At 52.9% G+C, this 12,587-nt stretch overlaps 1 protein-coding gene across 1 annotated transcript in view; it reads right to left on the bottom strand.

Moving 5' to 3' along the window:
* Positions 1-793: 793 nt before the first annotated feature.
* LOC117965044 (ceramide synthase 2-like) overlaps positions 794-12,587 on the bottom strand; it is a 13,968-nt gene continuing 2,174 nt past the window's right edge. The window contains 7 exon segments of the mRNA XM_059019833.1: positions 794-1,004; positions 2,442-2,595; positions 3,154-3,260; positions 3,580-3,708; positions 5,159-5,251; positions 5,529-5,579; positions 6,737-6,794. Of these exon segments, the coding sequence (XP_058875816.1) occupies positions 810-1,004; positions 2,442-2,595; positions 3,154-3,260; positions 3,580-3,708; positions 5,159-5,251; positions 5,529-5,579; positions 6,737-6,794 (787 nt within the window). The 3' untranslated portion in view covers positions 794-809.

The raw sequence follows: 12,587 nt of genomic DNA, 5'->3' as shown, positions 1-12,587 counted from the left end.
ACGATAAAACACTCGCCCGGCCTTATAAACTCAAGAGACAAACAGACGGACAAGGACGGGGCTCAGGACGGGCCTGGGGGGGGTTAGTTCCTGTTTCAACTCAAATTCAATTCCTGTTCCTTCAAAAAGGTGGAATCGACACGTCAGAGACGACATCATCATCATCATCATAATAGTTCAACTGCTTTCTTTTGAAGCCAGTTTTAATTGACTCACACAGTGACTGCAGTTGAAGTGAATTTGTCGCCTCTGTTGTGAGAAGCTGTTTTTAACAGAACGCTGCTGCCGAGTGCACATTTTGCATGCTGATGTGTTTGAATCGAATAAAAGGGATTGGAAACAGGATGAGACCCTCCCCCTCCCCCTCCCCCTCCCCCTCCCCCAATCATTCAGCGTTACGAGACACTTTCTAGAGACACAGGCAACACCGAGACTGGCAGAGGCTGGAGCTCAGCAAACTGAACTGCGACCCCTGTGCTGAACTCAATTACTACTTTTATTAATTTTTTTATTTTATTATTATTATTATTATTATTATTATTTTTATTATTTTAAACATGCTATCTGCTTTGCTATCTTGATTTTTTTTTCCTTTGTAAATGTTCATACTTTTGTTTTTGTAAACAGTTGTCGTTCGCCTCTGCCTCCTCTCCCTGGGCTTCCAGGCAGCCGTACCCAACCCTACCTTCTCCTCTCCTCCCCTCTCCTAACACTCCTCTCCTCACACCCCTCCCCTGACACCTCCCCTCCTCCCCTCCTCCCCTCACTCCCCTCACTCCCCTCACTCCCCTCACTCCCCTCACTCCCCTCTAGTTTTTTTTCTGGTGCTGGTTGTTGTTGATGGTGGGGTGTCCGTTTTGCACAGGCCCGTTCCAGGGAGTCTCCTTGCTTTCCCTCACCCTGCCTCTCTTCTTCTTCTTCTCCTCCTTCTTCTCCGCCTCCTCCTCCTCTTCCTCCTCGGAATTATCCGTCTCCTCTTTGTCACTTCGCTCATCGTCCACGAACTGCAAGAAGAAAATTCAAGTGTGTGTGTGTGTGTGTGATTCTGACATATCCGCCTGTCTGCCCCTTTGACGTCAGTGACGGTAAACGCGTGCGACGCATCTCTGATTATTACACTGTGGCTCGCTCCAACCCTCGCCCGCTTCTTCAGGGAACACAAACAAGACAGAATATCAAACACACACAAAAATAAGGACTGGTTTAAAATAAGTAGGCTTCCACTTAGAGGTACAGTAGCTGGTTTTGTTGGTACAGCACTTTTTAATTCCGAACGATACGATTCTGAAGCTATGAATTGCCTAAAGAGACGACACGTGGACAGTAACACAGCACATGCTTTTAAACCCAGCACTTACTGTAGCAGTATGTAAAGATCCCCCGTTAACGACCCAACAGCAAAACCAACTCAAAATGTTACCCAAGGCAAGCAGAACATTGGAGAAAAGAGTTTCCAAAGTCAGTATTCAAATTGCAGAATATAGTTCTCGATAAGGCCCTGAAGTCACAGTTCACTTGCAAACGACACAAAATGCACAAAGGCAACTTAAAACACACACACACACACACACAGACAGACACACACACAGACACACACACACACACACCCACACACACAGCCCCCCCCCCCCACACACACACACAGCCACACACACACACACACACACAGCCCCCCCCCACACACACACACAGCCCCCCCCCACACACACACACAGCCACACACACACACACACTGACACACCCACACACACACAGCCCCCCCCCCCCCACACACACACACACACACACACACACACACACTGACACACCCACACACACACAGCCCCCCCCCCACACACACACACACACAGCCCCCCCCCCCACACACACACACACACAGCCCCCCCCCCACACACACACACAGCCACACACACACATCACACACACACAAACACACACACACACACAGCCCCCCCCCCACACACACACACACACACACAGCCCCCCCCCCCACACACACACACACACACACACACACACACAGCCCCCCCCCCCACACACACACACACACACAGCCCCCCCCACACACACAGCCCCCCCCCCCACACACACACACACACACACACACACACACACACACACTGACACACACACACACACCCACAGTATCCAAGTGTTTAATGATGAACGTTTTTACATTACAGTCGCTGGTCTCGTTCTCTTTGTTTTGGCTGCATTTTCATATATATATATATAAAATAATAATACTGCTTCTAATAAATAATAAATCTGGGCTGTTATTTTAAAGAAATCATGCAGGAAAAAAATGTATTAAAAAATATATATATACGAAAGGAGAGAGAATTCAAGAACAGCAATCCGCACTACATCCCAGCAGAACGGCGTCACTCTGCCATCCGCAGCGCAGCGAGATTACCCAGCAGGCCGCTGGCGTGTCTTACCTTGCCCGTCATGAACTTGTGCGCCATGCGCAGGATCAGCGCGGCCCAGAACAGGTGCAGGAGCTGCAGCACCATCAGCAGCCCGTTGAAGAAGTAATACACAAAGAAGGGGGGGTAGATGGACAGGGGGTACACCACAGTACAGTGCAGGATCCTGGGGGAGAGAAACAGAGACGCACCCCGTTACACACACCCTACCACAGAGACACATCCCGTTACACACACACCCCGTTACACACACCCTACCACAGAGACACATCCCGTTACACACACACCCCGTTGCACACACCCTACCAGAGAGACACATCCCGTTACACACACACCCTACCAGTGACACACACCCCGTTACACACACACACCCTACCAGAGACACACACCCCGTTACACACACACACCCTACCAGAGACACACACCCCGTTACACACACACACCCTACCAGAGACACACACCCCGTTACACACACACACCCTACCAGAGACACACACCCCGTTACACACACACACACACCCTACCAGAGACACACACCCCGTTACACACACACACACCCTACCAGAGACACACACCCCGTTACACACACACACCCTACCAGAGACACACACCCCGTTACACACACACACACCCTACCAGAGACACACACCCTACCAGGAGCAGCGCCTCTCAGTGCCATGGGACTGTGGACGTGCGAGAGAGAGAGTGCAGGACTGAGTCTCACCAGAAGGGGAAGATGACCAGCCTGGTGATGATGAAGACTGCGGCGAACACGATGAAGATGGCATTGCAGGTCTTCTTCCAGCCAGCGTAGTTAAAAATCTTGGCAGACTGGAGAGCGTTACAAAAAAAAATAAAATAAATCAGAGCCTCACACACACAGATCAGAATCTCCCAAAGCTGCTCTGAGGCTTGGAGCCTGGTTTCAGGAGACTGTAGGTTTCAGGGCGCTGCGCGGCACACCAGGCAGGGAGACTTGGGGGTTTGATACAGCAAACCTCAAACTAGGTCTCCCGGCGGTCTCCTGGAACCAGCTTTCAAGAAACACGTTCCTGAGAAATCTCTAAACTGCCCTCCCTTCCCCTTGCCCACACCCCCTCCCTAACTCTCGGCCCCTCCCCCTCCCCCTCCCCCTCCCCCTCCCCCTCACCTCCAGGAAGTAGTCAGAGGAGTCGTGCACCAGCATGATGAGGGTGCCGGCGCGGATGAAGTTCACACACCAGGATAAGCTGATCAGCACGATGGTGGCAATGTGGTGGACGATCTGCTCCTTGAAATCCTGAGAGGAGAGAGGGGGAGAGGGGGAGAGAGGAGAGAGGAGAGGGGGAGAGAGAGAGAGAGAAAGGAGAGAAAAATAAGCCAGGGTCAGTATGGAATTAATTCACATTTTAGAGACGAAATAATAATAATAATAATAATAATAATAATAATAAATGATTGTTCACTTGCTTGCATTTCATTTGAAGCCAGTTTTAACTGACTCACAAACAGCGACTTCTCAATTGAAGTGATTTTGTCGCCTCTGTTGTGAGAAGCCGATTTTAACAGAACGCTGCTACTAATCGATAACTCTGATCAACGACGTGATGGAATTTATTAACAGGGAATTGGAATGGAATTTAAACAAGGAAATCGACCCCCCCTGACCCCCCCTGACCCCCCCCCGGACCCGCGGCCGCGGTGCGAGAGATGCCCGGAGGCACTGGCAGGGCGACCCTCGTGCAAGCTGTCCTACAGGGAGGTCAGTTGGTTTGAATGCGGTGGTTTCCTGTTCGTGTTGCGTGTGAGACGCATCCTGTTTGGGATTGCTCAGTATTTGCATGGCGGAGGTTCCCCTCTCCGTTCTGCTCTCCTTCCAGTATTTGCATCGGAAGACATTATAAAAATCGCCATGCAAATTTTTAACCTGCAGTAAAATCACCGCAGCCCCAAAACACACCCTGCTCAGAAGAAACCGACAAATGACCTGGCAAAAAAAAACAAAAAAAAACACACACACGAGTCTACCGGAAGGAAGTGCCAACAGTCGCTCAGTATTGCATGTTAGGTTTCAAAATGCCACGTTTCTCAATGTCAGTTTTTTTGCTTAAGCATCTGGAAAACTGTACAAAGCGGTGATGTGTGATTCGATATTTTAACAGGACATTATTCAGCAGGTTTTCTTCGACTTTATGAAGCAAAATGTGTTCATTCTACAGGGTGATGCAAAACTCTGCCAGAGCTGTATCTCTCTCTCTCTCTCTCTCTTTGCATCTATCTCTCTCTCTCTCTCTCTCTCTCTCTCTCTCTCTCTCTCTCTTTGCATCTCTCTCTCTCTCTCTCTCTCTCTCTCTCTCTCTCTTTGCATCTATCTCTCTCTCTCTCTCTCTCTCTCTCTCTCTCTCTCTCTCTCTCTCTCTCTCTCTCTCTCTCTCTCTCTCTCTCTTTGCATCTCTCTCTCTCTTTGCATCTCTCTCTCCCCCTCCCTCTCCCTCTCCCTCTCTCTCTACACACACACATTAAAACATCATTTCTACCATGCCAGCTGAAGTTTCCAGTTTATCGCTGACTTTTCTTCTTCAAGTGTTTCTGGTGCTTGATGAGTCTCCTGTTGGATCCTGACTGTCCTGGGATAGAGAGCTCTTCAACTGTATGCTTGTGTGTGCGAGCGACTATCTCTGTATGTATATACACACACACATGCACACGCACACGCACACACACACGCAGCGCGATTGCTAAGCCCTTACTTTTCTTTTGATGTCAGAGGCCACACTGAAGAGCAGAGACCAGTAGAATCCCAGTTCAATCATGTAGTACCAGTACTGGGAGGGCAGCAAGACCTACAAGAGAGAGGAACCATTTCAATAGTGACCAGACAGCAGAGCTGGGAACAAGACTCCTATTCCACAGCTGCGTCACCCAGTCCAGGTTTCACTGCTACCAGCTTGATCAGCCCCAGTGTGTCTAGCTAACAAGCTCAGGTGTGTCTGATTATTAAACTCCTAGTGAAACCAGGACTGGATCACACTGCTGTGCAGCGGGAGTCTGGTCTCCAGTCTTGTTTCACAGGTAAACACTGAATTGCAGTTTGCCCATTAACAGCTCTGCTCTACTCACCAGCACAGGGAACCCCTTCCACATGTCCTTGAGATTGTAGAACCAGGGCTTCTGTGTCAGGCAGGGGAGAGAAGGGAGAGAAAGTGAGAGAGAGAGAAGGGAGAGGAGGGAGAGAAGAGAGTGAGAGGGAGGCCGGGAGAGCACAGCGGGAATTTCAAAAACTGTGAAAACACTTTGACTGGGTTTCGAAGTAGTAAATTGAACGAGACACTGCTTGCTGGTCCAGCGATTAAAGAAAAGGGGTCTTGATACCAGGAGGTTCAAATCCCGGCTCAGCCACTGACTCCCTGTGTGTGTGTGTGTGTGTGTGTGTGTGTGCATGTGTGTGTGTGTGACCCTGAGCAAGTCACTTCACCTCCTTGTGCTCCGTCCTTCGGATGAGACGTAAAACAAACGAGCTCCTATTGGAAGTGACTCTGCAGCAGCAGCAGCAGCAGCAGTTGTTGATGATGCAGAGTTCACCCCCCTAGTCTCTGTAAGCCGCTAAATGATTTGTTAATAAAATCGCACGCTATAGCGCACGTGTATTTCAAATTTTTACAAAACATATCTGCTACTGCTTGAGGTTAAAAAGGAGCATCGAATCATTTTTTTCTTTGAAAAAAAAATAACTAAATCAATCCATCTGACGAACGAACCCCAGCGAGCTGTTGATGTTATTTGATGGCATTGAACATTTCGACTCTCGTTAACATAACGAAGAGCGCGTTATCATGACAGTACAGTTCAGAGAGAACACTGAAACAACAGGGAGAGGGGAAAGATGAGCCACAAAATTACAAAGAAGCCTGTCTTCAAATGACACTTGGAGGGTTAAGGGAGGGAGAGGAGGGGAGAGGAAAGAGGAGAGGGGAGAGGAGAAAGAGGAGAGAGCAGAGAGATGAGAGGATGGGGAGAGGAGAGGGGAGAGGAGAGGAGAGAGGAGAGGGGAAAGAGGAGAGAGCAGAGAGATGAGAGGATGGGGAGAGGAGAGGAGAGAAGAGAGGGGGAGAGGGGGAGAGGAGAAGAGGAGAGGGGAAAGAGGAGAGAGCAGAGAGATGAGAGGATGGGGAGAGGAGAGGAGAGGGGGAGAGGGAGAGGAGGAGAGGAGAGGGGAAAGAGATGAGAGGATGGGGAGAGGGGAGAGGAGAGGAGAAGGGGAGGGGGGAGAGGAGAGGAGAAGGGGAGGGGGGAGAGGGAGAGGAGGGGAGGGGAGAGTCTATACTTACGTCAATCAGGGCTGCCAGGCCAGCAAAGAAAGCAAGAAGGTAAAAGGTAAATCTCCAACTGCAAATAAAAAAAGCGATACATTCTGAGCACAGGGGCGCGCCGACAAAACCACGCAGTCCAACGCTCTGTCTGTCTGTCTGCCCTCTCCCTCCTCCCTCCTCTCTCATTTCTCGTCTGCCCTCTCCCTCCTCCCTCATTTCTTGTCTGTCCTCTCCCTCCTCTCTCATTTCTTTCTCGTCTGTCCTCTCCCTCCTCTCTCATTTCTTTCTTGTCTGCCCTCTCCCTCCTCTCTCATTTCTTTCTCGTCTGTCCTCTCCCTCCTCTCTCATTTCTTTCTTGTCTGTCCTCTCCCTCCTCTCTCATTTCTTTCTTGTCTGCCCTCTCCCTCCTCTCTCATTTCTTTCTCGTCTGTCCTCTCCCTCCTCTCTCATTTCTTTGTCTGTCCTCTCCCTCCTCCCTCCTCTCTCATTTCTTTCTCGTCTGCCCTCTCCCTCCTCTCTCATTTCTTGTCTGTCCTCTCCCTCCTCTCTCATTTCTTTGTCTGTCCTCTCCCTCCTCCCTCCTCTCTCATTTCTTTCTCGTCTGCCCTCTCCCTCCTCTCTCATTTCTTGTCTGTCCTCTCCCTCCTCTCTCATTTCTTTCTCGTCTGCCCTCTCCCTCCTCTCTCATTTCTTGTCTGCCCTCTCCCTCCTCTCTCATTTCTTTGTCTGTCCTCTCCCTCCTCTCTCATTTCTTTCTCGTCTGCCCTCTCCCTCCTCTCTCATTTCTTTGTCTGTCCTCTCCCTCCTCTCTCATTTCTTTCTCGTCTGCCCTCTCCCTCCTCTCTCATTTCTTTGTCTGCCCTCTCCCTCCTCTCTCATTTCTTTCTCGTCTGTCCTCTCCCTCCTCTCTCATTTCTTTCTCGTCTGTCCTCTCCCTCCTCTCTCATTTCTTTCTCGTCTGCCCTCTCCCTCCTCTCTCATTTCTTGTCTGCCCTCTCCCTCCTCTCTCATTTCTTTGTCTGTCCTCTCCCTCCTCTCTCATTTCTTTCTCGTCTGCCCTCTCCCTCCTCTCTCATTTCTTTGTCTGTCCTCTCCCTCCTCTCTCATTTCTTTCTCGTCTGCCCTCTCCCTCCTCTCTCATTTCTTTGTCTGTCCTCTCCCTCCTCTCTCATTTCTTTCTCGTCTGCCCTCTCCCTCCTCTCTCATTTCTTTGTCTGTCCTCTCCCTCCTCTCTCATTTCTTTCTCGTCTGCCCTCTCCCTCCTCTCTCATTTCTTTGTCTGTCCTCTCCCTCCTCTCTCATTTCTTTCTCGTCTGTCCTCTCCCTCCTCTCTCATTTCTTTCTCGTCTGCCCTCTCCCTCCTCTCTCATTTCTTTCTTGTCTGTCCTCTCCCTCCTCTCTCATTTCTTTCTTGTCTGCCCTCTCCCTCCTCTCTCATTTCTTTCTTGTCTGTCCTCTCCCTCCTCTCTCATTTCTTTGTCTGTCCTCTCCCTCCTCTCTCATTTCTTTCTCGTCTGTCCTCTCCCTCCTCTCTCATTTCTTTCTTGTCTGTCCTCTCCCTCCTCTCTCATTTCTTTCTTGTCTGCCCTCTCCCTCCTCTCTCATTTCTTTCTTGTCTGCCCTCTCCCTCCTCTCTCATTTCTTGTCTGTCCTCTCCCTCCTCTCTCATTTCTTTGTCTGTCCTCTCCCTCCTCTCTCATTTCTTTCTCGTCTGCCCTCTCCCTCCTCTCTCATTTCTCGTCTGTCCTCTCCCTCCTCTCTCATTTCTTTCTCGTCTGTCCTCTCCCTCCTCTCTCATTTCTTTCTTGTCTGTCCTCTCCCTCCTCTCTCATTTCTTTCTTGTCTGCCCTCTCCCTCCTCTCTCATTTCTTTCTTGTCTGCCCTCTCCCTCCTCTCTCATTTCTTGTCTGTCCTCTCCCTCCTCTCTCATTTCTTCGTCTGTCCTCTCCCTCCTCTCTCATTTCTTTCTCGTCTGCCCTCTCCCTCCTCTCTCATTTCTCGTCTGTCCTCTCCCTCCTCTCTCATTTCTTTCTCGTCTGTCCTCTCCCTCCTCTCTCATTTCTTTCTTGTCTGTCCTCTCCCTCCTCTCTCATTTCTTTCTCGTCTGTCCTCTCCCTCCTCTCTCATTTCTTTCTCGTCTGTCCTCTCCCTCCTCTCTCACTCCCTCCTCTCTCATTTCTTTCTCGTCTGTCCTCTCCCTCCTCTCTCATTTCTTTCTCGTCTACGCTTTCTCTCCTCTTTCTTTGTATCTTTTGTATTAAATCGTCACTCTTTGTTAATTTAAAAAAGGTAGTTTTTTTTTTTAAACGTCAAATAAATAAAATGATTAACACATTGAAGGTTTTCTAATCAAAAGAGACACACAACCCCCCCACATGCACTGACACACACACACAACCCCCCCACATGCACTGACACACACACACAACCCCCCCACATGCACTGACACACACACACAACCCCCCCACATGCACTGACACACACACACAACCCCCCCACATGCACTGACACAGACACACAACCCCCCCACATGCACTGACACACACACACAACCCCCCCACATGCACTGACACACACACACAACCCCCCCACATGCACTGACACACACACACAACCCCCCCACATGCACTGACACACACACACAACCCCCCCACATGCACTGACACACACACACAACCCCCCCACATGCACTGACACAGACACACAACCCCCCCACATGCACTGACACACACACACAACCCCCCCCACATGCACTGACACACACACACAACCCCCCCACATGCACTGACACAGACACACACACACACTCACACGCACGCTGACACACACGCACACTGACACACACACACACAGCTCTCAGACTGGGTGTGGCAGCAGGGAGGGTCAGTGCTGGGGGTACAGGCTGGGTTTAGAGAGACACACAGAGTCGTGGCGGGTACAGCGCACAGCTCTCAGACTGGGTGTGGCAGCAGGGAGGGTCAGTGCTGGGGGTACAGGCTGGGTTTAGAGAGACACACAGAGTCGTGGCGGGTACAGCGCACAGCTCTCAGACTGGGTGTGGCAGCAGGGAGGGTCAGTGCTGGGGGTACAGGCTGGGTTTAGAGAGACACACAGAGTCGTGGCGGGTACAGCGCACAGCTCTCAGACTGGGTGTGGCAGCAGGGAGGGTCAGTGCTGGGGGTACAGGCTGGGTTTAGAGAGACACACAGAGTCGTGGCGGGTACAGCGCACAGCTCTCAGACTGGGTGTGGCAGCAGGGAGGGTCAGTGCTGGGGGTACAGGCTGGGTTTAGAGAGACACACAGAGTCGTGGCGGGTACAGCACACAGCTCTCAGACTGGGTGTGGCAGCAGGGAGGGTCAGTGCTGGGGGTACAGGCTGGGTTTAGAGAGACACACAGAGTCGTGGCGGGTACAGCGCACAGCTCTCAGACTGGGTGTGGCAGCAGGGAGGGTCAGTGCTGGGGGTACAGGCTGGGTTTAGAGAGACACACAGAGTCGTGGCGGGTACAGCGCACAGCTCTCAGACTGGGTGTGGCAGCAGGGAGGGTCAGTGCTGGGGGTACAGGCTGGGTTTAGAGAGACACACAGAGTCGTGGCGGGTACAGCGCACAGCTCTCAGACTGGGTGTGGCAGCAGGGAGGGTCAGTGCTGGGGGTACAGGCTGGGTTTAGAGAGACACACAGAGTCGTGGCGGGTACAGCGCACAGCTCTCAGACTGGGTGTGGCAGCAGGGAGGGTCAGTGCTGGGGGTACAGGCTGGGTTTAGAGAGACACACAGAGTCGTGGCGGGTACAGCGCACAGCTCTCAGACTGGGTGTGGCAGCAGGGAGGGTCAGTGCTGGGGGTACAGGCTGGGTTTAGAGAGACACACAGAGTCGAGGCGGGTACAGCGCACAGCTCTCAGACTGGGTGTGGCAGCAGGGAGGGTCAGTGCTGGGGGTACAGGCTGGGTTTAGAGAGACACACAGAGTCGTGGCGGGTACAGCACACAGCTCTCAGACTGGGTGTGGCAGCAGGGAGGGTCAGTGCTGGGGGTACAGGCTGGGTTTAGAGAGACACACAGAGTCGTGGCGGGTACAGCGCACAGCTCTCAGACTGGGTGTGGCAGCAGGGAGGGTCAGTGCTGGGGGTACAGGCTGGGTTTAGAGAGACACACAGAGTCGTGGCGGGTACAGCGCACAGCTCTCAGACTGGGTGTGGCAGCAGGGAGGGTCAGTGCTGGGGGTACAGGCTGGGTTTAGAGAGACACACAGAGTCGTGGCGGGTACAGCGCACAGCTCTCAGACTGGGTGTGGCAGCAGGGAGGGTCAGTGCTGGGGGTACAGGCTGGGTTTAGAGAGACACACAGAGTCGTGGCGGGTACAGCGCACAGCTCTCAGACTGGGTGTGGCAGCAGGGAGGGTCAGTGCTGGGGGTACAGGCTGGGTTTAGAGAGACACACAGAGTCGTGGCGGGTACAGCACACAGCTCTCAGACTGGGTGTGGCAGCAGGGAGGGTCAGTGCTGGGGGTACAGGCTGGGTTTAGAGAGACACACAGAGTCGTGGCGGGTACAGCGCACAGCTCTCAGACTGGGTGTGGCAGCAGGGAGGGTCAGTGCTGGGGGTACAGGCTGGGTTTAGAGAGACACACAGAGTCGTGGCGGGTACAGCGCACAGCTCTCAGACTGGGTGTGGCAGCAGGGAGGGTCAGTGCTGGGGGTACAGGCTGGGTTTAGAGAGACACACAGAGTCGTGGCGGGTACAGCGCACAGCTCTCAGACTGGGTGTGGCAGCAGGGAGGGTCAGTGCTGGGGGTACAGGCTGGGTTTAGAGAGACACACAGAGTCGTGGCGGGTACAGCGCACAGCTCTCAGACTGGGTGTGGCAGCAGGGAGGGTCAGTGCTGGGGGTACAGGCTGGGTTTAGAGAGAGACACACAGAGTCGTGGCGGGTACAGCGCACAGCTCTCAGACTGGGTGTGGCAGCAGGGAGGGTCAGTGCTGGGGGTACAGGCTGGGTTTAGAGAGACACACAGAGTCGTGGCGGGTACAGCGCACAGCTCTCAGACTGGGTGTGGCAGCAGGGAGGGTCAGTGCTGGGGGTACAGGCTGGGTTTAGAGAGACACACAGAGTCGTGGCGGGTACAGCGCACAGCTCTCAGACTGGGTGTGGCAGCAGGGAGGGTCAGTGCTGGGGGTACAGGCTGGGTTTAGAGAGACACACAGAGTCGTGGCGGGTACAGCACACAGCTCTCAGACTGGGTGTGGCAGCAGGGAGGGTCAGTGCTGGGGGTACAGGCTGGGTTTAGAGAGACACACAGAGTCGTGGCGGGTACAGCGCACAGCTCTCAGACTGGGTGTGGCAGCAGGGAGGGTCAGTGCTGGGGGTACAGGCTGGGTTTAGAGAGACACACAGAGTCGTGGCGGGTACAGCGCACAGCTCTCAGACTGGGTGTGGCAGCAGGGAGGGTCAGTGCTGGGGGTACAGGCTGGGTTTAGAGAGACACACAGAGTCGTGGCGGGTACAGCGCACAGCTCTCAGACTGGGTGTGGCAGCAGGAGGGTCAGTGCTGGGGGTACAGGCTGGGTTTAGAGAGACACACAGAGTCGTGGCGGGTACAGCGCACAGCTCTCAGACTGGGTGTGGCAGCAGGGAGGGTCAGTGCTGGGGGTACAGGCTGGGTTTAGAGAGACACACAGAGTCGCGGCCGGTACAGCACACAGCTCTCAGACTGGGTGTGGCAGCAGGGAGGGTCAGTGCTGGGGGTACAGGCTGGGTTTAGAGAGACACACAGAGTCGTGGCGGGTACAGCGCACAGCTCCACCGCAGCCTCTTGTTAGGAGACACAAAAGGATGCTGTCTCTCTCTCTCTCTCTCGCTCGCTCTCT

Source organism: Acipenser ruthenus, unplaced genomic scaffold (genome assembly GCF_902713425.1).
Source record: "Acipenser ruthenus unplaced genomic scaffold, fAciRut3.2 maternal haplotype, whole genome shotgun sequence".
NCBI lineage: Eukaryota > Metazoa > Chordata > Actinopteri > Acipenseriformes > Acipenseridae > Acipenser > Acipenser ruthenus.
Note: the sequence above shows the minus strand (reverse complement) of the source record. Positions and strands in the feature narration are given on the sequence as shown.